The 26,558-nt window shown below is 43.1% G+C and overlaps 1 protein-coding gene across 7 annotated transcripts in view; it reads right to left on the reverse strand.

Annotated features, from left to right (window-relative positions):
• MICAL2 (microtubule associated monooxygenase, calponin and LIM domain containing 2) overlaps positions 1 to 26,558 on the reverse strand; it is a 201,182-nt gene that overhangs the window by 18,288 nt on the left and 156,336 nt on the right. For all 7 annotated transcript variants that reach the window (XM_058663375.1, XM_058663370.1, XM_058663369.1 and 4 more), the window contains 3 exons: positions 16,164 to 16,279; positions 10,833 to 10,925; positions 8,101 to 8,194 (listed from right to left, as the gene is read on the reverse strand). In XM_058663375.1, the coding sequence (XP_058519358.1) occupies positions 8,101 to 8,194; positions 10,833 to 10,925; positions 16,164 to 16,279 (303 nt within the window). The remainder of the gene's footprint in view (positions 1 to 8,100; positions 8,195 to 10,832; positions 10,926 to 16,163; positions 16,280 to 26,558) is intronic.

The following is a 26,558-nucleotide window of genomic DNA, read 5'->3' on the forward strand; positions in this document are numbered from 1 at the left end:
GGGATCTCATATTGGTGCTGGTTCTAATTCTGACGGCACTGCTTCCCATCCAACTTCCTGTTTGTGGCCTGGGAAAGCAGTGGAGGACAGCCCAAAACTTTGGAACCCTGCACCTGTGCAGGAAACCTGGAAGAAACTCCTGGCTCCTGGCTTCAGATTTGCTGGGCTCCGGCCATTGCAGCTGCTGGGGAGCGGTAAATCAATAGATGGAATATCTTCCTCTCTCTCTCCTCCTCTCTGTTGATCTGACTTTCCAATAAAAATAAAATAAATACTTTAAATAAATAAACAAATAGTATGATTTGTGCATGTTTCCATTCATACAGCTTTCTGTATTCAAAGGGATCTCCACCCTTCCCTGCTAGGCTGACCTCTGAAGCGCAGTAACCACCCCCCAAGCAATGACTGACCAGATGGTGCAAACCTGAACACATCAGCTTTCAGTACACCTAGAGAACAAGCAGTTAGAGATGACTTCCTGTGGACATCTATTCCCTAAAGTCCATTCCCAGGTATGTCAGTAGACTATAGGAAAGCCAGTGTTCTCTCATTGTGAAGTTAATTTTACTAGGGTGCTTTTCTGGGTATGACTGTGCAGGGGCTAGAGACTGGGTATACGTGATGAGATTAGCAATGTGAGTCTACATTGAGATCTAGTCATGTGATATCCAAGCGTTATACTTATTTACAGAGGTCAGCAGAGCTGGCATTGTGGTGCAGTGGGTAGAGCCTTCACCTGTAACAATGGCATCCCCTATGGGTGCCAGTTCATATTCCAGCTGCTTTACTTGCAATCAGCTCTCCACTAATGACCTAGAAAAAAACAATGGGATATGGCCCTGTCACCCATGTGGGAGTTGGGAATGAAGTTTCTGTTTTTTGCTTGGCCCAACACCAGCAATGGGGCCATTTGGGAATGAACCAGCAGATGGAAAATCTTTCTGTCTATGTGTTTATCACTTTCTCTTTGCAATTTTGCCTTTCAAAATAAATTTTTAAATCTTTAAAAATAAAAAGGTAGGCTTAAATCTCTCCTATAGAGTATATGATATAATAATAACAGTGCATTTAAAAATAATGTCCAAAAATATATACTATTTGAGGAATAACTCACTATCCATCTGTGTTTTAGAATGTTAGAAGAGGAAATGGAAGAAATGAATCTATGTGAATATCCATGATGTTGCAGGCCTCCTTTTAGGTACTTTACTAACATTATCTCATGTAATCCTTATACCATGCCTGTAAGGTGTGTATGATTAGTCCCACTGTACATCACTGTTGTTGTCTATGGCTGCCGAGAGACTCAAACTCCAGAGTGTCTGACTTGAACACCTCTATTCTCTCCAGGACACCTCACTGTTACACAATCTAAGAGATTCTCACTCCTATTCCTTTACTATTGAGATGAAAACCACTAAGTAGAAACCAAACTCCTTTCTTCCTGGTGAGGTCTTGGGCAGACTTGCTCACAGCAGGTGTACTCTTGCTGCCACCTGCTGGCGGTCTGGCAAATCTAGCGACCTCTTAGCCAGATCATCTCTGTAAGAAAGTCCATCTGGAAAAGACAAATTTGAGAATCAAGATGGCGGAATAGGGTAAGGACACGTTTATACAGACGGAAAAACATTTAACCAGGATGAAGCAGAGAGGACATATTTCAGGAAATAGGAAAGGACAGAACAACAGCAGAGGGGTACCTGGAGACTGACAGACACAGGAAAGCAGCGGACACAACGGTGTGGTGTTGCAGTGACTGATACTCCAGCATGGCGATCTGAACTCCAACAGCAGCCGGAACTCCACCACCAACCAGGTGGGAAGGGACTTTCACTGGGAGCTCGGGTGGTGAACTCAGACAAAGAACTGTCTGTTCTGCTGGTCCGTTTGATTTGACCAGAAGCAGAGACAAAGCAGCAGATCTCAGACAGGCAGTGCGAGAACATAGTGGATTTCACAATCCAGTCAGCCCCCTACAGCTGAATTGGGCGCCATTTTGCGTAAGGAGGAAAGGGGGAGGGAGAGGACTGAGCATGCGCTGAGCTGGGAGTGAGCTCATTTCTGTCTCAGTGAACTGCAATGACGTGGCATTCTACGGGTTCCACTCAGGGCAGGTCTGGGATAGCCCTCGGATCTGACGGCCAGCAAATCAAGAACTGTAGTGGTTGTATAACAGGCGCCATTTTGGGCACTGTGGCAATAGCTTTGGGACTGCAGGGGACAACAGTGAACTGCGCATGTGCTGATCTCGCGAGAACTTGCTGAGGTCCGAGATTGCACTGGTCCCGCAGGAAAATAATACTGACTGTGTCATCGTACGGGTCAAAATAGGTCCGTGTGGCACCCAGACCTAATGTCCAACAGGTTCCGACAAGATCATCGCCACCAACAACCTAATTATATAGGACACCTGGTGTCTCTCTAATCCTGGGACCTACTCCAACCAGAAGTGGGAGAAAGGTTGCAGAGACAACGGTGCAGCCTCACCACGGTATCACAGGAGGTGGTGAGAGGTGAGCCAAGAGCTGGGGCTGTGGAGACCATGGTGGAAATCTGACATAAGAACCCAGACCTGGAACTCGCTGGAGGTTGTGGCACAAGTGGCTGCAAGAAAAGTTGTGTACCAACTGCAATAAGTAAAATCGCATTGTAGACCTGTGGGTGACACATCTTAGAAACCTACCCCAAGGAGAAGACTCTGCTAACCAGAAGTACAATGATCAAGAGCAAAAGAAGAGACAAAGGCACAATGAATATTACCGAAAACTCTCCTGCAAGGGAGCAAAACCCTATGCCAATCTCAGAGTTAACTGAGGAAGACATCTAGAAAATTGGGCACACAGAATCCATAAGACTCATTTTAAAGATTCTGATCAACAATGAGAAGCTCATGCAAGAGTTCAAAGAATTTAAGGAAGCAATAAAACAAATCAAGGCGGGTATATCAGAAATTAAGAACACAGTAGAGCAAATTAAGAGTACAGTGGAGTCTCCAAAATAGAATGAAGCAAGCAGAAGAAAGAATCTCAGAATTGGAAGGTATTTCCTGTCATAAGGGGGAAGCAAACAAAAAGCTGGAAGCAGAGCTGGATCAGGCCAAAAAAAGTATTCAAGAATTGAAAGACACTATTAAGAGGCCAAATCTAAGAGTTATGGGAGTCCCAGAAGGTGCAGAAAGAAAAGCTGAGTTTGCAAATGTATTTAATGAAATAATAAAGGAAAATTTCCCTGATCTAGAGAAAGAATTGGGAAACAAGTTCCAGGAGGGGCACAGAACTCCCAACAGGCTTGACCAAAAGCAATCTTCACCAAGACACATGATCATCAAGCTCTCTTCAATTGAACATAAGGAAAAGATCCTGAAATGTGCACGTGAAAAAAATCAGTTGACATATAAAGGAAAGCCAATTAAGCTCACAGGAGATCTCTCACAGGAAACTCTACAGGCAAGAAGAGAATGGAATGACATATTCCAGATTCTAAAAGAAAAAAATTTTCGGCCCAGGATAACATATCCAGCAAAGCTTTCTTTTGTTTTTGAAAATGAAATAAAATTCTTCCACAGTAAAGAAAAGCTAAAAGAATTTGCCTCTTCCAAACCTGCCCTACAAAGGATACTGCAAGATGTTCTCTTGGCAGAGAAGAGGAATAGCACCTACCAAAACCAAAGGCAAACGGGAAGAACATCCCAGTAAAATGACAACAGAAGACTAAACCAATGAACAACCCATTCCTAAAATGACAGAACCAACGTAACACCTATGTATATTAAACTCTGAATGTAAATGGCTTGAGCTTAATCAAACATCATAGAGTAGTACACTTGATTAAAAAACAAAACCCATCTGCTTATTGTCTGGAGGAGACACACTTCAACAGGGATTAGCGGAAACTATATCACATGGGTTTTGTTGTTCTCTGTTGGTTTCATCTCTTCGGGGCACTTCCTTCTGATTAAGTCATTCAATGACTCGTATATCATGCAGTGGCATCATTTTCTTCAAGAGGGTTCTTGATTTTCATTTCTTCAGCTGCACGTTGGTCATTTGATAGCATGTTGTTTAACTTCTTGGTGTTGTAAATTTCTTTTTTCTTCCTGTTGTTGATTTTGTTTTGTGGCTCTTCATTTGAGGGGATGTGTGGTGGCTGTGTGATGGAGACTGTCATATCTAGTAGCATGTCGTTTGACTTCAGGCATTGTAAATTTCTATTTGTTGATTTTGTATCATGACTTTTCATTTAAGCGGATGTACAGTGGTTGTGTAGTGGAGACTGTCATATCTAGTAACATGTCGTTTAACTTCATGGCATTGTAAATTTCCTCTTTTCTTTCTATTGTTGATTTTGTATCATGACTTTTCATTTGGGGGGATGTACAGTGGCTGTGAAATGGAGACTAACATTCAGATGTGGGGATGTAGTGTGGTGTGCATTTCTGCTTCCAGACAAAGATGGACTTGCAGTGAAACTGTTTGCTATATCTTGACAGTGGGATTCTGGACTCTCTGTCATTGTCCAGGCCCGCAATGATGGACATATGACTGAGTATGAAGAACTATATGTTAGTAATGATATAGCGGAACTGGGGGGGGAGGGAACTGGGGAAGGGATAAGGGAATATGAAACTGTATTATAAAATAATAAGAATAATAATAAAATGTATATATATAAAAAAGAAAGTCCATCTGGTTCTAAAAAAGGCAAGAAGATCAAGGCAGACAACTAACTGGTCAAACTTCCCCAAGGCTGGGATAGCTGCAAGGAAGGGACCATTCTCATCCCCTCCCAGGGATAAATCCTTCCTCCTGAGTAACTGCTCTTAGTTTCCCTCTGGCTTTGCCTGTCTCCAGGTGTTGACAGAAAGCACAGATGCTTTTATCTTTGCTATCAAGATCAGTAGGGTGGTCCCTGGCTCAGCTGGTGTATTCCATGGCACCAGGATGTCACCCTGGCCAGCTCACTGACATCCCACAAATCAGCAGGTGGCAAACAGTCCCTGAACCAAGAGGAGGTTAAGTGTTTGGCAATGCAATGCTGGGGCTTTCTCTCTGACTCTAGGGAAATAATCAGCCTTGTGTGGAGCCAGGGTCCTCACCTGGCCAGCCAGGATCATGAGGGGATGCCAGCATTCCCTTCATCGCAACATCCCCCGCCACACACACAGAGCCAAGCAAAATGACCTATCATCCGGGGGTGGGCTGTTAGATTTTTGTTTTCTTTGTTTCCCTTCTCTTGACAAAATGGGGAAAGGCCCAGCCCCAGGGGTGGTGAAGATTTTCTCTGACTGCTGGGGGGAAAAAAAAAAGAAAGCTGGGATTGTTGTCACGACAATTAGGAGCTCATCAAAGCCTCATTTTGCTCATCAGCCTCCCTGGCCCTCTGTCTTGCACCCCCGCGTGTTCTTCTAATTCAATGCCCACCTAATGAATAACTCCCAGGAACAAAAGACGCTTTCAGGCTGCCTCACGTAATTATTAGAGAAGCCTTGCAAACTGTCGCAGCCGACTCATGTTTTCAGGCCTGTCTCTAAATTTGGTTATTCACAACCTTTATAGCTCAATATTATTGCCTAACTGTGATCATTTTCTAATTATCCTAATAATACCTATTAAATAATTCCCATTAAATCACTTGAACCGAGGCAGCACAGGCCAGCTCAAATACAACTTAACCTAATAAGCATTGGTCATTCATTAAGCAACTGGGCCATCTCTTAAAGGGACTGAGTAGAATATTGAACTGCACAGGAATATTATTATTGCACAAATGTTATTACAAGTTACAGTGTATTAATTTTAATGCCTGCTTTACAAATCTTCCACATGGTTTCCTTTGGGGCCACGTTCCCTGACTTAACTCTTTCCATCCCCCAACCCTGGCTGAGCTTCCTCTGTCACCTGCACAAGAATAGTCAAGGAGAAAAAGGCCCATAAACTTAACAGCAGGGAAATTGAGTTACCAAGGACAGAAAGGGAATTAACAAAATCCATCTTCTGGCTGGTTCGGCACACCTTTGAAGACACAGCATACTGACTAGGTTTCTTGAGCTCCAACTTCAGATAGCTCCCTCCCCTCAAACACACACATGAGACACTGGGGATGTAAGGAATTGGCAAAAGAAGCTTTAAAAACTGGATTTTTGCAATTTAAATTTTAAGCAACAAAGAAAGATAATTCTTGGCACTGGTGCTATGATGCATTGGATTAAGACACCATTTGCAATGCCAGCATCCTGAGTCTTAGTGCTGGTTCAAATCCCAACTGTTCTGCTTCCGGTGTAGCTCCCTGCTCCTGGGAAGCCATGGAGAAGTCACACCATGAGGAAGACATGGATGGAGCTCCCAGATCCAGGCCCAGCAGCCAAGTGGGCAGTGAACAAGCACACAGATCTCTGTCTGTCTCTCTGTACATCACTCTGCCTCTCTGCCTTTCTAATCAATAAATAAACACTGACATCTTTTAAAATTTTTAGAAAGATCTTGCAAAATACTAATATATTTTGGACATTGAGAACTGTTTGCTAAAATCCTATTTAGGTGATTTTGTTTTTTGAATACCCACAATGTAGTGCATGCGTACTTTTCCCTACAACACTTCCTGACTCTCATAATGAAGATTATTATTTCAGTTTTCAGATGAGGGGTATAAGGTCAGAAAAGTTAAGTGGTTTTCCCACAACTTGAACACAGGGTTCATTGAAGACTACATCATGTCTCCCACTAGCATGAGTTGCTAATCATAGTCCAAGCATTGTAAGAAAGTCCGCTTCTGATGAGCAAGTGTGGTTAGCTTTGTGGGGAAATCTACAGTGTATTTGAGTAGGAAAAGGAGGAAACCTTCCTGATAAATCATGTACTCCATGCCAGGCATCCCCTGCATGTGGGAGTGCTCACACGAATTTCAGCCAGCCCTTATCACTATTGGAAGAAACAGGTATGGTCTTCACTTTCGCATTACAAACAAGGAAACTGAGGCACAGATGGGTGCAGTCAGTCTCCAGCACTTCCCTGCTACCTAGCAACACATGAACCAGGCAGCTCAGAAAGTTGGAGCCCTCCCCGCCACAACTTCCCCCTTCCCTTACTCAACAGGCCCCTGCCAGGCTCTGAGAGTGGCCCTCCTGATCTTCCCTGCATGATTTCGAATGAGCTTCAGGCCCCAGGAGATCCAGGTCTGCCCTGGCTAGTGTCATCCACGAACAAATATTCTAACTTTCACAGTAACTGAGATCCTGGCCTGCCTCTGAGCTATTGGAAAACAACACACTGTTTACAATGTGGCACAAGGTATGGTGGTTCACATGCTACACATCCAGGAGGCAGAGGGCATCACAGAGCTAAAGAAACAACATCTACCTCCTCTCAGCAAATTCTAAAGGCCCGTCCAAATTATTAGCCACACTGCTGGGGGGTCTCAAAGATCCAGAGGTGTCTGAGTCGCCCCTTACCTGGAAACTCTCAGCTGGCTCCTCATGGGTTAGGAGATTGTCTTCTCAGACTTGGCTCTGCATTTCCTAACCTCACGGGTTAGCTCCTGTTCCTCCTCTGCCTCTCATCTATGCCATCTATGGAATCATCACCATCTACTCCTCAGGGTTAACCAAGAAATATGCTAATGGAGCATTAGATATAATTTTTTCTTTAATCTTTAAATCAGCTCTAGAACTACTGTTATCCCAATTCTAGATGAGACAATGAAAACTTTCAAAGGTTTATGAAGTGATTGACTCAAGCTCATTTTTACAGTAAAAGGAGACACAAAAATTTAGACCCTAACTTTTGGCTTTGAGTTCCTACCAACTCTGCTTAAACACTCAAATGTGTGTCCTGAATGTGTTCTCACCTCTGACAGGCAAAGAGCATTTACGCTGGTTGGAAGAGAAGCTGGGCAGACCAGTCACCAAGTAACAGGTCCCACAGATGGACCAGCGCCCCTAGTTTTAGAAGTAGATCTGGCACTACTCCTGCACTTCCACAAGTTTCCTGGGGGCTGACACAGCCTTATAGTTTTGCCTGGAAGGCCAGTTGAGCACTAACCTTCGCGTGCGGACTCGGACTCGGACTCAGACCTGCTGCTTTGTTTCCCGGGATGGGGTCATACCTGCTTCTCCTCTCAGCGCCTTCTCCAGTGTCACGCCCTTGATCTCCAAAGCCCTCTGCCGCACCTCCACTTCCTCCAGCTGCCTCTGGATGGCCTGCAATGCCAGGATCACATGTCACATGGGTGATCTGCATGTGTAGAGTCAGGCGAGGGGACTGACCCACTTCAGTTGGGGTATCACTGCTTTGATTGATGGACAATGACGTCTGAATTCCCAAACCATTAGACGCTGAGGTGTCCCCTCTTAACTATGAAACCTAAGCTAGGCATACATTCAGTCCAGCCCCAGGTGCATACTAAAAACACAGTTCCCTCTGACAAGGCCAGATGCACAAATGTCCTCTGTGGCAGGGTTGCTGGGTTCCACGATCTCCCAACATAGCCACTGAGCAGCAACAAGAGCTGCAACCACTATTCAGAACGTAGCAGGGCTCCCAGGACAGGGCCAGCATACACTCATTCTTCACTCCCAAGAAAACCTACAGATGCCTCCCAAGAAGTGGGCAGTAGTGGAGAAGTGGGCCAACTCCTGGGGCTTGCTGTTGCTTTGATGGACTCTCCTGCTCCTTCTCTTAGCTTCGGGTGGTACCTATTGTTTTCTTGCAGCACAGCTGATGTCCAGGGTCCCTGTGGAGTCACTGATGGTAATGAGGATAAGAGGCAAGGTATTAAACCCATCAGGGCACAGCCCAGTGGAGACACCTTTTAAGGTTTGGAGTCACAATCAGGTTTGCCTGTATTGGTATTTTCTATATTGGCTACTTTACTCCTGTGTGCATTTGGAAGGAAGCCCAGGTAAGAGGTTTCTCTACATAAACTTATTTATCCCACCGATGATATCTGCCTTCAAACACTGCCGTGTAGCCCAAGGGCACAGCTCTTGGCAGAACAGGTAAGTTAAAGGAACAGTCACTGTCTGTGCAGGCAAAGCTTCCTGTTCCTCTTCTCCCCTTACTTCAGTTACTCACTCCCCTTCTTCCTTAACCCCACAGCCTCCTGAGTCTCCCTAGGAACCATGGCCAGAGTAGCCGAGGCATTCCAAGCCCATCCAATCCTGTCAAAAGGCCACTTTAGGGGTGGGACCTGAGTGCCACTCTCTCCACCCCCTGTCCTAGGCTCTTCTTGCCCCAGCAAGTGCTTAAGCCTCAAAACACATAATCTGAAATAGACAGAAATTCTATCTAAAATGACTTATAATTTCATGCCCTCTTCCTGTTGGTTTCTCTTGTAAAGTCAATTAAATCTCTAGAAATCTTTCTCTTTCTGGCATGGCATGGAATCACTGGAGAAGGGAAACATGTAAATGACTTTATTGCTGATAGCTGTGCACTTACAGCACGCGGTTGCTATGGGCTGAATGACTGTGTCCCCTCCAAATTCATGTATGGAAGCCCTGCTCCCTGATAGGATTGTATTTGAAGAGTAGGCCTGCAAGGAGGTGATTATGGTTAAATGGGGTCAGGAGGGCGGGGTCTTGATAGACTTCATGCCCTTTAAAAGAGGAAGAGATATCAAAGACCTCAATCTGTCTTCCCCACTCTGGCCTCCCACCTACACACACAAACCAGAGAGACCTTGTGAGGACCCAGCAGGAGGGCAGCATTCTGCAAGCTGGGGAAAGAGGCCAAGACTGAGGACACCTTCATCTTGGACTCACGGCCTCCAGAACCGAGAGAGAAACAACTGTTGCTGAAGCTATCATAATGTGCTGTTTTGTTATGACTGCCCTAGCAGAATGACTTAGTGTTCTTCCATTAGAATCAAAGAGCAGATATCTCAACATGAAAGAGGCAGCTTAGAATGCAAAAGGTCATTCCAATTCTTCGCTTACTAACACTGTCTGGAGTGAGAAAATAAGGAGGCGAAATCTCTGCGTTTGCTGGTCGGGTCAGAAAGATTTACCCTTTTTCTGAGGAGGCAGTGTTGAAAGGTTTCAAGGAAATCAATTTTTGGATTTGAGCATGGATAGAAGGGGGTTTTGGGGAGTGTCCCTGCCCACCTGAGGAAGGCAGCTGCTGAGTTAACCCCCTGGGGAAAGGTGTAGGAGGTTTTTAAGTAACCTCATTCTTGCCAGAAACAGTTCATAGGATTGGGTGGCCAACTGAAGGCAGAGCTGGAGACAGGGATCTAAGGGTCTGTGAGTGGATCAACATGAGTGGTTTGTCTAAGGCCATGGGTCCTTCAAGGCTAGAATTGAGGTCTGCGGGGAGCTGGAGCCCATTGTGATTTTTCTGCTCTGGGTTGACTGGCTGGTTGAACTGGACAGAGCACCTGGAGCAGAGATGTCTGGAGTCAACAACCAGGCTGGAGGTCTACATGGCAATGCTGGGTAGTGACAGTTCCAGTGAATCCTGCTGTGGAGTTAGCCCTTAGCTGCTATCTGTTTAACAAAGGGACTGTCATGGAGTTTGTGGAGGCTTTTTGTTTTCATACAGGACAAAACTAACAGTATCCAGGGCCCAGGATGATTCTCAAGGCCATGTGTTGGCTCCTGTTCCAGCCTCCCTTTGCACGTGTCTGCAGGTGGAAAGGGGGCTGGGAACATTCCAATTCAACACCTGGCTCTAAAGGCCCCACAGTACCCCACCCCAGGCACTGAGCCAGGGACTTAAGATGCCGCAAACCTGGTTTCTCAGAGGAGGTTCTCTTCTCCCCAGTGCAAAGCAGAATGTTTGATCTAGAATCCCAGCAGCCCAGGCCCTGGGCCACTTCATCTCAAGTTCTTTTCTGACCTGAGCCTTATGGAGTCGTTTCAATTCCTCCTGCTTAGCCAACTGCCTCGTTGCTTTTTCCAGCTTCCTTCTTCTTCTAATAGTTTTCTTTTCCTGTGGAAAAAATAGAGAAGAAACTACCAGACTGAGAAAAAAAAAGCTTTTCTAAAATATTGTTATAAACTTCTGCCCTCTTTGACCAGTGGTTCCTGGTTACAAGTTAACTTCTGGGGTAATACCTGCAATAGCACTTTCCATTTTTATGGAAATGAGCTACACTGTCCTGACCAAGATGCAAGTACTACTAGCTACAAGTGGCCATTAGGTACCTGCAATGAAGCAAGTGTGAATTAGGAACTGAATTTTAAATGTTATTTAATTTTTTTTTTAAAGATTTTATTATTATTGGAAAGCCGGATATACAGAGAGGAGGAGAGACAGAGAGGAAGATCTTCCATCCGATGTTTCACTCCCCAACTGAGCCGCAATGGGCCGGTACACGCCAATCCGATGCCGGGACCAGGAACTTCTTCCAGGTCTCCCACGCGGGTGCAGGGTCCCAAAGCATTGGGCCGTCCTCGACTGCCTTCCCAGGCCACAAGCAGGGAGCTGGATGGGAAGTGGAGCTGCCAGGATTAGAACCAGCGCCCATATGGGATCCCGGGGCTTTCAAGGCGAGGACTTTAGCCGCTAGGCTACGCCGCCGGGCCCAAATGTTATTTAATTTTAATGATTTGAAAATAATCTTGAGTGGCCACACATGGCTACTAGGTGGTACATTTGGAAGCTTGTATGTATGTGTGTGTTCAGGAAGTATCCAAGGAGGATGCTTTACACAGGTGCTACCCTGTGGCCCCAGGAGGAAGGCCCGGGAGACACAGACACACGGATACACCCTCTCACTACATGAAAACGTCAGGAACTTAGTGCTTAGTTTGTGTTTACAGTGCTTAATCAAACCTGGGGATTGTGCAGTATATCTAAGTAGTTCAGACAAAAGAATTTCTCGGCTTGAGACAAGTGTGAGATTGCTTCCTATCCTTGCCTCCTTTGGTCTGTACACGTGACCATCACTGAGTTCTGCATGCGTGTTTGGGCTGGTTAAAAAAAAACAATGATTCAAAATTGGTACATGTGAACTAGAGGTCTGGATCTTGCAGGCACTTTCCAGAGACAGGGAATTGGTGGTGTGGTCACTTCTCCCTGTTGATTAGAGAGGCTGCCAAGACACAATGGGGATGCACTGGGGCCAGAAGCCATCGAGGCTGGCATCAGATTCCAGCAGAGTGGTGTGAGCTGCGGTCTGTCCCACAACTGACTAACCCCAGAATCTCACCCAAAGCAATGAGGAGGACCGCCTTGTAGGGATGCAATGGGGTTAAACCAGACTAACCCCTTTGTGGGATACTTTAAAAAGAGAGAGGCATTCGGTAATATCATCTTGCTGTTATTAGCATGCCAATTATATAATTATAAATTCACATGATTTTCATTAAAATTATTTTTTATGTATAGTAGCATATATCTTATGCATACACACATAAGCAGACTTTAAAAATTCATGGGGAATGGAATTAAAAGCTAAATGGTACTAAAAAGATAAATGGTAATAAAAAGATCTTGAAATGCTTGCACAGTTTTTCATGACAGGTGTTTTCTTTGCTCTTCTTGAAAACTCTGTGTGTGGGGGTGAGGGTGGGGGAGTTTGGGCTGATTATCATCGCTTTGTAAATATTAGATATTAGGGGCTGATACTGTGGTACAGCAGGCTGCTGTAGCTCTGGTTCAAGTTTGGCTGTTCTGTTTCCAAGTCTAACTCTCTGCTGCTAATACATCTGAACAAGCAGCAGAGGATGGCCAAGCATTTGGACTCCTGCCACTCACAATGGAGACCTGGATGCAGTTCCTGGCTCCTGGCATGGCACAGCCCAGCCCTGGCTGTTAAAGTTATTTGGGGGAGTGAACCAGTGGATGGAAGATCTGCTGTCTTCTGGTCTTTTTTTTTTTTCTCTCCCTTCTCTCCACCCATCTCTCCACCATGTCACTGTGCCTTTCAAATAAATACAAATAAACTGTGTAAATAAAAACAGGGATTAGAGCATGCTAGAGATGTCCTCTTAATGCTGGCAGAAGCAAACAGGGGATTTTAAAAATATCACTGCTAGACTGGTGCATGGGTATTCCATGACTGTTGTTGAGTTGAATATTTGCTAATAAAATGATCATATATCCTTAAAAGAGGAACAGAGATCTAAGAGGCCAGGCTCTGGACACCAAAAAAGGAATCTGGGTCAGTCCCTTGGGAGCACATGTGGCTAGGAAGAGGTTTAGGGACCCAGTCATTGTGTCACCCACCCCAGGCACATGGAATGAGAAACTTTCACTGTCTGTAGGAACACATCCAATTTTCAGGCTTCAGAACTTTAACAGACCATCAGTTTCAATGATAGCTTTGTTTCCTAGAATTTTCCATAGCACCTAGAATCCTGAAGATCTTCATCCCTAAGAGGAAATTTCAGCTCCCATAACCCAGCTTTCCCATGTTATATCATCTTTGCTTCTGGGCAACGACTTCGAGATTTGCAGAGTTTCAGGTCTTCTGTCTGTGGGACCCACTAAGAGTTGCGTGGAAAGGCTGGGGGGGCTGGGGACCAATAACAGATGTTATCCAGGGATGGTATAACTTCGTCTACATAAAGAGCTGGTTCACTTATCTAACAAGCATCTTTTGAGCATCCCTTCTGCTAAGCTACAGGACAAATCCTCACATTTATTGGGTGCCACTGCTAGATGCTGCCCTAAGTCCTTCACAAGCATCCTCTCATTTATTCTTTTAGTTGCACTTATTTTACAGATGTGGAATTCAGAACTCAGAATAACATCTCCAAGAGAAACAATTATCATTTGAGACAGGAGTGGAACCTATGTAGCCTAGATTCTGAGTCCCACTTCCATGTAGCTTGCCTTCCCTGTCCCAAAGACTGGGCACATCAAGGACCCCCTCTCCAGAGTGGAAATGTCCTTTAGAGTGGGAATCCTATGGAAATGTCATTCTTCCCTCAACATGAAGGTCAACTAAGACCAGGCCAAGTGGAGCTGCTTGACAGCACTGTGACAGGTCTTAGTGCCTCCTAGCAGCCAAATTGTAAAACCCTGAGGGCTCTATCAAGACTTAGCAAAAGATAACCTAGGAAAGAAAGCTATTTATCGCCGTTTGTTAAAAAGATCTGCACCCAGGGGTCCAGCAACATGACTCAATAGCTAAACCTTCATCTTGCAAGTGCCAGGATCCCATACGGGTGCCAGTTCTTGTCCCAGCTATACCACTTCCCATCCAGCTCCCTGCTTGTGTGGCCTGGGAAAGCAGGATCCTAAGCCTTAGAACCCTGCACCCACATGGGAGACCAGGAAGAAGCTCCTGGATTCTGGCTACAGATTGGCTTAACTCTAGCTGTTGTGGCCACTTGGAGTGTGAACCAGTGATGGAAGATCTTTCTGTCTCTCCTTATCTCCATAAATCTAATCTACCTCTCTAAAGAAAATCAATAATTCTTTAAAAAAAAGATATGTAACCAGAAAAGGATGTTTTATGAACATTAACTCACAGAACCTTATAAAATGCCAGGCACAATTCTGATTCCAACAGTGGTGATGATGCAGATGAAAGAGGAAAGAGGCTGAGAGGCAAAGAGACAGCAAAGGAAAAGTGGGGAGACACAGTAGCATCAAGGACAGACGGCCATGCCTCCTTCTGTCTCAGACTATTAGGCACAGCTTTGGAGGAGAAATGGTACAGGAGGGGATTAAGCCAAAGGAAGAGAAAGAGAGGATGCATCCTGTCCCCAGATTCCTGTGCAATAAGATCCATTGGAGCTGGCATGGGTTCTGTGCCATCTGGCTGGGACACATGTGCTTGGGACAGAAGAGGCAAGGACTCCAGAGTTCCTGCAGTGGGAATCCCTGGGAAGTCATAAATAAGCAATTGCCTTCCCAGCTTCCCCTCCTGCAATAGCAGGTCATGTTGGAAGCCAGGGGAGTTGGCACATCTTACCCTCATCCAGCTCTGTATGGGAACAGTTTGAGGAAAAGGAGCTATTTGCAAGACTGGTTCGAGGTGCCAGTCTGCTACTTGGATGTGTTAGAGTCACCCCCTTCTTTCACGCTCTGTGAGTGCCGGGGATGGTTCACACTGGGAGCTATGGCTCATTTGAGCCAGAATGTAGTCAGGGTCAGAAAACCCCAGAAATCAAGGCACTGTATGAAATTTTGTATTGAATCTTGAACTAATCAGAGATGCAAAAATTTCAAATATATTCTGTCTCTTGCACCCTCTCCTCTCTCTAACACACCCCCCCGCACACACACAGACACTTACTTCCTTCTAACTTCTTCCATGCTGGGCCATGGGGAGTCAGAACCCTTGAGCAACTTGAGATAACACCAATGTGCCTAATACCAGATATGGAAAAAGCTGAGTCTGAGTAAACAAACTTTGTGTCTCTCCTTTCCTCGCCAGACCCTCACTGCTCCAAGAAACACACACTGCCAGAGTGGTGAACTACTTCTCTGTGTACTTGGGAAGAATTTGGTGTCCTGCCATCGAGTTCCCTCCTCTAGCCTGGTGGAGTGCTCCAGACCCAGCAGACAAAGAAAACAGCAGGGGACTCTGGTGGTGGGGGTGCTTGCCTCTGTGTATTTGGACATGGACAAAGTAAACAGCCAAGTTTGTATTTGTTGTCTACAGGCACGAAAGTGGTTAAGGGTCCTCTAGAAATACCAGTGTTCACTGAGCCGAGGGCACGTGGCAGGTCCCTTTGCATAGCAGGCTCCTCGGAGCATCTGTGTCTAGATGCAACTGCATGCTCCATTTCATCCTCCTGATTAGAATAAACAAAACATTTTCCATGCTGTCTGCCTGTAGTGCTTCCTAAATGAAGCTGTGCCTCCCTCGGGAAATATGCATCTGCTTGTTGTAATTTTTTCAATGGTTTGCTCGTTGGACTACATATTAAATCCACTTTAAGAGCTTCAGTCACCAAATGGTTTTAAGTCAATTTGTCTCTCTCTCTCTCTCTCTCTCTCTCTCTCTCTCTCTTTCTGTCCTTTCCCAATTTGAGTCTCTGAGAAAGTGTTTTTTTTTGTTCTTTTTTTTTTTTCCTCTTTGAGACACACAGAAAGAGAGGGAGTGAGAAGTCTCAGGATCCTCCAGGTAAAAATGAGTGCTATCACATGCAATGTGATGTGAGCCTACTAAAAAACCCACTGCAGCTGTAGTTCACAGTGGCTGTGCAATCTGGACGGCAGACGACCCTCACCAGCCAAGGCCCTCTTTGCTCTTCCAAGTGCTGTTACCTTTGCCTGCAATGAAAGCTGGGAATCCATTTCTTCATCTGTAGAGGAGGAGGTGGTGGAAGAAAGGGGAGAGACAGCATCTATCACCTGCGCCCTCACAGGGATGTGCCTGGAGCCTGAAACGGAAACAGGAAGATTCAGTGAACTGAGAGCTTCTTTTCCTGCTCCACGACCCAAAGCTGCTTCTCCCGCCTCCCCACTTAGCGGCATTCCCTTCCTCCCTGCACCTGCCAGGAGCACGAAGAGGCAGTACCTAAGGGCAACTGAAAATTTGGCCCTCCATGTTAATTACTTTTCTGGATCCCTGCCAAGAGCTTTGCAGCTCTCTTTTCACATTGAGAGCAGAAAAAGGTATTATGCAGAAATCAATTAATTCCTTAAACACCATTTATATGGTGCATTGCTTAGAATGCATTCAGAGACAGAATCTATTATTAAAATGCATGTCTGAAGTTAGCTGAGTTACCTCAATGCTTGTGTAAGGTTCGCTCTGTAGAGTAATTGAATGCAAAAAAGTAGGAGCCAGCTCTTAAACAAATCGCCCTTCTGTGGCTCACAGCATCTGGCACCCATTTTTACTACATGACATCTGCTCAGTGTAAAAGAGCTGGCGTCAGAATGTCTGGTCATAGAAGAAGAGGAAAAAAAAACCTCCCAAATGTAATCAGAAGCAAAAGGACTCTAAGCCCAAGGTTTTATCACATAGTCTCATGCAACATAAATATTTTATTAATTATGGCTAAACAAATGCCACTTTTATTTTCCCAACTTGCAGATAATATCACGTTGTTGAAGCACTAATCCCAATGTCAGGAAAGGCAGTTTAAGAACAGAAAGGTTCAACAATGGAGGGTCCACGGGACAGCCATAGCAGAAGGGATGTGCCAGCCTCTGCACACATGGTAGCCAGCCACAGTGTGCCCAGGCCAGCAACCATCTCCTTGAGAGCTGACTGGGACATGCTGCAGGAAGCTTTTGTTCTTCTCAGCAAGAACACCTGCCTCTACCCATCAACCTGATGCAGAGTCGGTGGTGAATATCTGGACACTGAATATGAGAACCAGCTAGGGATCTGTGACAGGAAACTGATTCATCTTGGTACTGCCCTGGCAGCTTTTACCCAAATAGAAATATGCGGAGTGTATGTGCTGTGTGTGTGTGGCTGGTGGCAGGGGGTGTGGTGAGGGAGCAGAGCAGAGGCAATTCCAGCTCAACTCACATTTTCTCCAGCCTGCCTTCTTCCCTCCATAATTTTCATGTATTCACCCCAGTGAGAGAGGCCAAGTTTTACAAAAGAAGGGTAATTTAACCTCCTGGAGGACATTTACATATGCTGTTATTTGAAGCAAAATAATGTCAAACATCTATATAATAATACAGCCTCTCTGGGGAAGGAGGTTGCTGTTTTCCACTTTAATTTGCCAGAGGGAAGAGCTCAGGTGAGGATGGAATTCGAGTGGGGCACAGCAAGGGGAAGAGGCATTGTTAGTGCTGAACTCGGATCCTGGGTTCATTTCCTTCTTTCAGCCTCTAAATGCCATAAAGTAACTTAGTCATTTCTTAGTGTGTGTGAGCTTGAGGAGCTAACTTGACTTCCCCAAGTTTCTCAGAATCCTGATTTCTGACTTGCAGAATTGTTGGGAAAGAGTCAAGCTAATCACCACAAATTGCCCAACACAGCATCAGGAACATTGCACACGCACAAGCACATCTTAACGTCATTAGACGCAGCCACTTCATCATCACCATCATGGTGCAAATGAATGGCACTGCAAGATTAGGAAAATGGTTCAATTGCCCTCCATTCCCAGAGGAAGTGAATACAAATCACAAGTCGAAATTTAATTTTCAAAAAAAATTTTGCATTGAATGACATTTTGAAACTGGGGACAAATTATGTCCAAACATAGTAAACTTGTGAAACTTTTGGCACGAGAGAAGAGATGTAGCTGCCTGATTCACTTCTCTTTTACTTTCAAGGAAGGCGTTTTATTTGCAATTTTTAGAAACTTTGCAGCATTGTTCCAATCTGCCTGTATTACTGTGACAGATTCTGGAATTGACTCTCAACCATAAAGCACTAGAGATCACAACAAACATATATGAAGGGTCTGCTTCCAGACTTTGGGCAGGTAATAATCCAGAACTATGAAAAAGGCAAGCATGCAGAGAAAAACCTACAAATGCAGCAGATTTCCATCTGGAGTTGTCCCTTTTTATATCTCAGTGCACACAGGAAAGAAGCACCCAACCAGTACAGCACCCGGAGATCAGAGCTTGGGCAGCTGGGATGTGTAGGGGGCACAGCACTGGAAAGGAGCTATAAAAAAACAGCACTTCAGAAATCAGCACTGTAGTGCCTTTGAGGCTGTTACTTAACAGTAACTATTGGTGCAGAGAGAGAAATTCCATGATGTTGCTTAAAAGAAAAAACTACTGGGAAAAGTACAGTAAACAATCCCCAAAGCTTCTGTAGGACAGGGAAATGTTTAAGCTCTACCTAGCCAGGGTGGAACAAACATGTGAAGCCTTAGCAAAGGCCACACAAGCAACATACTTTATTAATAGAGCCAAATTAACCCTAGATTACAGGTTATCACAGTCCTGAACAAAGCTAAAAATTGCAAGCCTTGAAGGGAACAAATGTGTTTCACTGTCTGCCAAACATTCTTTACTCCTTGTGTAACATTATCTTCCTTAAAGATTTATTGTATTTATTTGAAAGGCAGAGTTGTACTGAAAGAGAGGTGGGGATGCAGGGAGAGACTCATCCTCCATCCACTGGTTCACTCCCAAATGGCCACAATGGCCAAAGCTGAGCCAGGCTGAAGCCAGCAGCCAGGAACACCACCCAGGTCTCCCATGTGGATGTCAGGACACAAGTAACTGGACCATTCCCCGTTGCCTTTCCAGGCACATCAGCATGGAGCTGAATGGAAGTGAATAGCTGAGACTGGAATCAGCATTCATATGGGAAGACATTGATGCAGGGATGTGGCTTAAATCAATGCACCATGACAACAATTCCTACTAAACATCCTTTAAACACAGAAATAGAACCAAGTACTCAGTGTAATTTCCATAAAGTCTAGAAGCTGGTAAACAATGACTAGACATATAAACAAGGTAAGAAAAGTTTGATAATCTAGAGAAAAATTAGAGAGCAAAAGCAGATCTAAATTTTTTAATTTGTCAATTAAAATAATTAAAATAGACTTTAACACATGAGTTTAATGAGGGCAATATAAGCTATAAAAAATTTAAAGAAACCTATAAAATGAAAACTACAAAAGGGGAAGTAACATTTCATCTGCCCATGTTAACAGCAGATTAAACACTGCAAAGGAAAAAATAATCACTGAAATTAAGTAATAGCAGTAGAAACCATCCAAAGTGAAGCAAAGAAGAAAAGGTGAACAAGAAAAAGCAGAAAAAATGAACAGAGCCCCAGTGATAAAATCAGGAGGTTCAAAGTATGCATGATTGGACAGGAGGCAGGGAGAGACCGGACAAACAAAAGCAGGCATTGCACATTGCTGAATATCATCCAAACAGAATGAACACTGCAAATACCCAGTTCCAAGAACTTCAATAAATCATAAATAGAATAAGTACAAAGAATGTCATAACAATACCTGTGATAATAAAGTTGCTGAAAATCAGAGACAGAAAAAAATCTTAAAGAGCACTGATTAGGACTCTTGCTTCCCACATTGGAATGCTTCAGTTTAAATCTGGGTTCTGGCTCTAGATTCCAGCTTCCTGATACAGCAAACCCTGGGAGGCAGCATCTGATGGTTCATGGACATGGTGCTCTGCCACCCGTGTGGAAATTCTAGATCGAGTTCCTGGCTCCCTGACTCAGCTTGGCCCAGACCCAGCCATTGTGGGCATCTGGGGAGTGAACCAGTAGAATGGGTGTTCATTCTATCTCTTTGAATCACAAATAAGAATTTAAAAAAATTAATGACAAGGAAAAATGATGCATTGTAGATAGAGAAATAAAGGATCTAAATAAGAGACAATGAGACAATACCATCAAATGCTAAAAGAAAAAGAACTTGCCAATTTATAATTCTATATCCAGCAAAACTATCCCTTCACAATGAAGGCAAAATAAAGCTGTTTTCAGAAAACTGTAATAATTTGTTACTAGTGGATATGCATACAGAAATGCAAAAAGGTATGTGGTATAAAGTATATACAATGCTAAGTGATGAATAACTTCAGAAATAGTAAATACAACTTTTCTTCTTGGTTTCCAGTGTGGTTTGTAACACTAATATATAGATAAGAAATACGGATACAAAGAAATGATGAAAAGAAGGTTTTTAAAAAAAACAAAATGCAGTTCTTTGTGGCCAAATGAGCCAAACTGGAAACCATAATGCTAAGGGAAATGAGCCAATCCCAAAAGGTTAAATACCACATGTTCGCCTTAATTTAAGATGATATGATGTTATGTATAACATGTTATGTTATGAATGTTATATGTTGTGTATAAACTAAAATTGAAATGTAAGTGAGGTGGTCACTGAAGGTGGCTAGGAACTCGCATCTACTTTTAACATATTGGTTACTCATTACTATGTCAATTAATTCCATAATGATGTAAATTTTTGCTGATGGTATGTTGGAGCTTTCAATTGACTGGGATGATACTCTGCTGGCTCTGTCTTCAGACCAGAAAGGGTATACCTAAGAAGCCGTTGAACTTGACGGGACAATAAGATGCTGGACTCTATGTTTGGTATACGCTTGCAATGGGGGAATCTCAACTGAACTTGAGCTGTGGTTATGCAACAAGGTGGAGGAATCCACCATGGTGGGAGGGTTTGGGGAGGGGTGGGGAGAACCCAAGTACCTATGAAACTGTGTCACATAAAATGTAATTAATGAATTAAAAATAATAAAAAAAAAACAAGTTGAAGCAAAAATGTATTACAAAATGACAAAAAGATGGGAAAGAAATAAAAGTATCCAAGGGATATTCAACAAGTTCATAGAAAAGACAATTATGAAAACATTTGCATGTGTTAGATTTTTTCAGTAAAATAAGCTCATACTAAGTTGGTATATCTTGTCTGCATAAAATCTTATCTGAAGCACTGAAACAGAAAAGGTATCAATTTTAAAAAGTCCCTATCCACGCAGTTTGAATCCTGCTAGAAATGAAGTGAGAACAATCACCAAAAGAATGGTGAAGCCTCCATGGAGGAACAGTATCATTGCTGATACTTTATGAAGTGTTTGTGGGGACAATGTCCCAGAGAAACAAGCAGTTTGAGAATGAATCACTTGTTTTACAAGAGATACAAACGTGCTGAAGATGAAACTGCTGCAGTAGAGAACCCACATTAATTTAGAAGAAAGTAATTGATCTTATTCACTCTCCAACTCAACAGCATCTGATAGTAACAGCAGAAGCAACAGCCAACACCATCTACATAGTTTGTTCAACCCACAGAGCTCTAATCACAAACTCAAAATGGAGCAAACTCTAAACCACTGTACCCAGCTCAGCTGTACACTGACTTCAACATAGGTGATGAAGACCCTGAAGCAGTCTTGAGAAATGTGGCTTTACCATGACAACCGTGAAGACAGTGAAGCAGTCGCCACCAAGAGCTATAATCGGTCCGGTCAAAGCAAAATTGGATCAAGAGCAAAGATCATGATAACAATTTCAAGGAGATTGCAGGCACTTTGCCTGTGCACTTTCTGAGAGGATTTTAAGGAAGTCAGCCAAGCTTTCTCAGAAACACCCCTGGGAAATCTATGCCTCAGGGTCCTCCAACATGACAATACTCCTGATCAGTCCTCTCATCATAATAATAACAATTTTAGGAGAGTTTCAATAGGATATCATTAGGTAGCCATGTGACATTTTTGATTTGGCTCCTTCTGACTTAATTTTGTTTCTTAACATTTATTTAAAAATATTTAAAGTGCATTCATTATTCTTCAGTAGTATAAAAGCTGCACAGACTTGGTTAAATTCACAACAGCTACAAAAAGAAAAAAAATTATCCATAGATTTAACCAAGGATGTGAAAGATTTCAACAGTAAAAATTATTAAACACTGAAGACATTGAAGAAGATACATGCACAGAAATGGACAGATCATTAATGGACAGGGATCAGAAAAACAATATTGCTGAAATGTCTCTGACACTTAAAGTGACTTACAGATTCAAGGCACTACCCTTCAAAACACTGCTGACAGTTTCCACAGAACTCAAAGTCCTAAAATTCACATGGACGCACAAAAGGACCTCAAATATGTATAACACTCTTATTCAAATGCTAGAGGCATCATAAGATTTTAACACATGACAGAGCCATAGTTACCCAACTCAAAAAGCATGGTTTTTGCCCAAGAAAAAACACATTGACCAAAGGAACAGAATAAAGATCTCATAAATGAATTCAAGCATCTATAGTCATAGGATTCTTGACAAAAACACAACGGAAAAGAGCAGTCGCTTTCATAGATGAGGCTGGGAAAACTGGATGTCGGTATGGAGAAGACTGGCACTTGAGCCTATCTCTCACCCCACACAAAAATCAACTCAAAATGGATAAAAACCTAGCCACAAGATCTGAACCTATAAAACTAATAGAAGAGAGCATAAAGAAAACACTTCAAGACATTGATAGAGGCAACGGCCTTTTTGTTTAAATCTCAAAGGCATAGGCAACAAAAGCAAAACTAGAAAAATGAGATTACACCAAATTATCAAGCTTCTGTAAAACAAAGGAAACAGCAGAAATAAAAGACAAGCAACAAGAGAAAAGATCTGACAAAGAATGAATATCCAAAGCATATCAAGAACTCAGATGATTTAACAACAGAAAGACAAATTATCCAATTAAGAATTGGAAAAATAATCTGAACAGACATTACTCTAAAGAAGCATACGTGGCCAGAAAATATACCTCACAACACTCAATACCATCAGATGTTCAGGAAAACACAAGTCAAAACTATAAAGAGATATTTTAGTCCAGTTAGAATGGCTACTATCCAAAAGAAAATACATAGCAAATGTTGGCAAGGAGCAGAGAAAAGGGAACCCTTATCCTCTGCTTTGGGGATGTAAATTAGTACAACACTGAGAATAACAGCATGGAGGCTCCTTGAGAAACCAAAAGTAGATCTACCGCATTAACTCAACTATCCCATTTATAGGTGCATATCTGAAGGAAATAAAACTAGCATAACAAAGGAATCCTGAATTCTCACGTTCATTGCAGCACTATTCAAAACAGCCAAGATATGGAATCAACCTAGGTGTCTGTGAATGAGTGAATGGATAATGAAAACTCCGTATGTATACAGCACAGAATATTCAGGCACTCCTCTTTGGAAGGCATCTGGGTTGTTCCATGTCTTTGCTATTGTAGATTGTGCTGCTGTTAATATAGGATTACAGATCCCCTTCTCATACGCAGTTTTCATTATCTTTGGATATATTCCTAGGAGTGGGATAGCTGCATCATAGGGGACCCTTCATCTGCATGGGAGATCTGGAGGAGGCTCTGGGCTCTTGGGCTCAGATTGGCGTGACTCTGACCATTGCAGTCACTTGGGGAAGTGAATCAACAAACGGGGGATCTTCCTCTCTGTCTCTCTTCTTCTCTGTAAATCTGACTTTCCAATAAAAACAGAATAAATCTTAAAAAACACAATAAAACAGTTTTTTTCTATTATCAAATTCTTCACTGAGTCATAGATCACATAGTAGCATCATTTTACCCAAGAGACTTTTGTGTTTTCGTTTCTTCTTTGATACATTAGTTATTCAGTAGCATGTTTAAATCCATGGTATTGTAAATTTTTTGTTTTAACTTCATTCCTGTTGTTGACTTTGTTACATGGCTTCTTATTTAAGGGAATGTGTAGTGATGTGTAATAGACTATCATATCCAGATGTGAAGATACAATGTAGTATGCATCTCTACTTCCAAATCAAAGATGGACTCCCAATGAAATTGTTGGACATATCTAAACAATGGGATGCTGGACTATCTGACATTGTCTGTACCAGCAATGTCAGGGCACACTTACATAACAGACTGATGGAATTTTGACTCTTTGTGAGAGATAATAAAATCAGTTGGGGGGGGGGGTGGGAATTTGAGGGGAAGCAACCCCAGACTCTACAGAATTGAGCCATAAAATTCAAAATTTAAAAAAAAATTGAAAAAAAAAAAAAAAGAAATTGTTAGGTGAAGTAGAGATTCAACCCTAACCCTAATCCTAATCCTGACCCTGAGCCTGACCCTCCTACCCTTCCTTCCATCGAGGGCAGTGAGGGCTGGTAATATTCAAAAGCTTGATCTCAGAGTGTGACCCAAGTGGAATTCTCCAAGACTGCATGAGCTATAGACTTGGTCTTGGTGGATGTTGTCTGTATGTCATATGGCATAAAAAGTTTCGTCAGACCTAAAGGAAGTGCCTTCAAGGTGCCTGTTTAAATTACATACAAGAATGACAACTAACATTAACACTGTTTGTATAATAAAACAAACACAGGTAAGGACATAAAACTAGTCTTCCCCTCTAAGCTGCTTAAATACCCTGTTGAGTTTATATATATCATGAATTTATTTGAAAAGTTGTATTGTAAAAAAAATGCAAAAATTGAAATTCTAGCTTGACTTTGAGTGATCACACATTTAAGGCACTCTGATTTGAAAGAGTATGATAATGTTTTCTCTCTTCATTGCTTGCAAACAGGCACCTATCAATTAAATGTATAGATTACAGTGTTGGTGTGTGTGTGTGGCAGGGAGCTGAGAAAGGGCAAGGAGATAAAGAAGACTGATAGGCCTAATCTGACAGCCGAGGTGTAATCTTTATATTCTTAAAATACTGTCTAACAGGAATACCTGAGAAGAACACAATGTTCTTGGAGATGAGTCCAGGTGTTACGTCCAGAGCAGGCCAGTCCCCATCTAACTCAATTCCCTTCACTTTCATTCTGTTTCATGGTAAGAAAGTTTCATCCCATGGGTCTGGTGCAATGGCTCAGGAACTGAACTCTTGCCTTGCATGCACTGGGACCACATATGAGTGCCTGTTCATGTCCCAGCTGCTCCACTTCCCTTCCAGTTTCCTGCTTTTGGTTGGTAAATCAGTAGAGGATGGCCCAAAGCATTGGGACCCTACAACCATATGGGAGACCCAGAGGAGTCTCCTGGCTTCAGATTGGCTCAGCTTCTGGCCATTGAGGCCACTAGAGGAGTGAGCCAGAAGACAGAAGATCTTTCTCTCTGTTTCTCCTTCTCTCTGTAAATCTGCCTTTCCAATAAAAATTAATAAATCTTAAAAAAGAAAGTCATCCCATTTCCTAATGAGCATAAATACATGGATCTCCCTATTTATTAAAGCCAGGAAGATTTATTTGCCATCACTTAGCACATACAGAAGTCACATAAATGTGGTATCTGCGACTTCAGCCAATCTTGCCTGTGAATTTAATGCAACAATTCTTAAACAAATCATTAGCAAACAGAGTAAAATTACATTAAAAGACAATATGAAGTGGTATTTATTTCAGCAATGCAAGGATGGTTCAACACTAGTAAATCTATTATGTAAGTCATAAATGTCAAAGAAACTAATGAGAGAAAACATTATCACACTCACATAAACACCTCACAAGAGACTGAAAAGACATAACATTCATTCATGACTAGAAATACTATTTTTTTAAAGGAATATTTATTTATTTTAAAGGCAAAGTTACAGAGAGGCAGAGGAAGGTGGCGGAAGGAGGGCCAGAGAGGGAAAAAAGAGAGAGATCATCCATCCACTGGTTCACTCCCCAAGTGAATGTAACAGCTAGGAGCCAGGAGCTTCTTCCAGGCCTCTTACATACAAAGGGATCCAAATACTTGAGCCTTTTTCTGCTGTTTTCCCAGACACATCAGCAAGGAGCTGGATCGGAAGTGTAGTGGCTGGGACTTGAACTCAGCCACATAAGAGATGTCAGTGCTGCAGGCAGCAGCTTTAGCCATTATGCCGCTATGCTGGTCCTTGAAATATACTCAGTAAGTCTGGATGGCTATTTCTTTAAAATTATAAAATATATCATAATTTTGGGCCTAGCGCAGTGGCCTAGCAGCTAAAGTCCTCACTTTGAATGCGCCAAGATCCCATATGAGCGCCGGTTCCAATCCTGGCGGCCCCATTTCTCATCCAGCTTCCTGCTTGTGGCCTGGCAAAGCGGTTGAGGATGGCCCAAAGCCTTGGGACCCTGTGCCCACATGGGAGATCCTGTATCCACATGGGAGACATGGAAGAAGTTCCAGGCTCCTGACTCCTGTCTTCGGATTGGCACAGCTCCAGCTGTTGTGGCCGCTTGGGGAGTGAATCATCGGATGGA

The sequence above is a fragment of the Ochotona princeps genome, chromosome 4, assembly GCF_030435755.1.
Source record: "Ochotona princeps isolate mOchPri1 chromosome 4, mOchPri1.hap1, whole genome shotgun sequence".
Taxonomy (NCBI): domain Eukaryota; kingdom Metazoa; phylum Chordata; class Mammalia; order Lagomorpha; family Ochotonidae; genus Ochotona; species Ochotona princeps.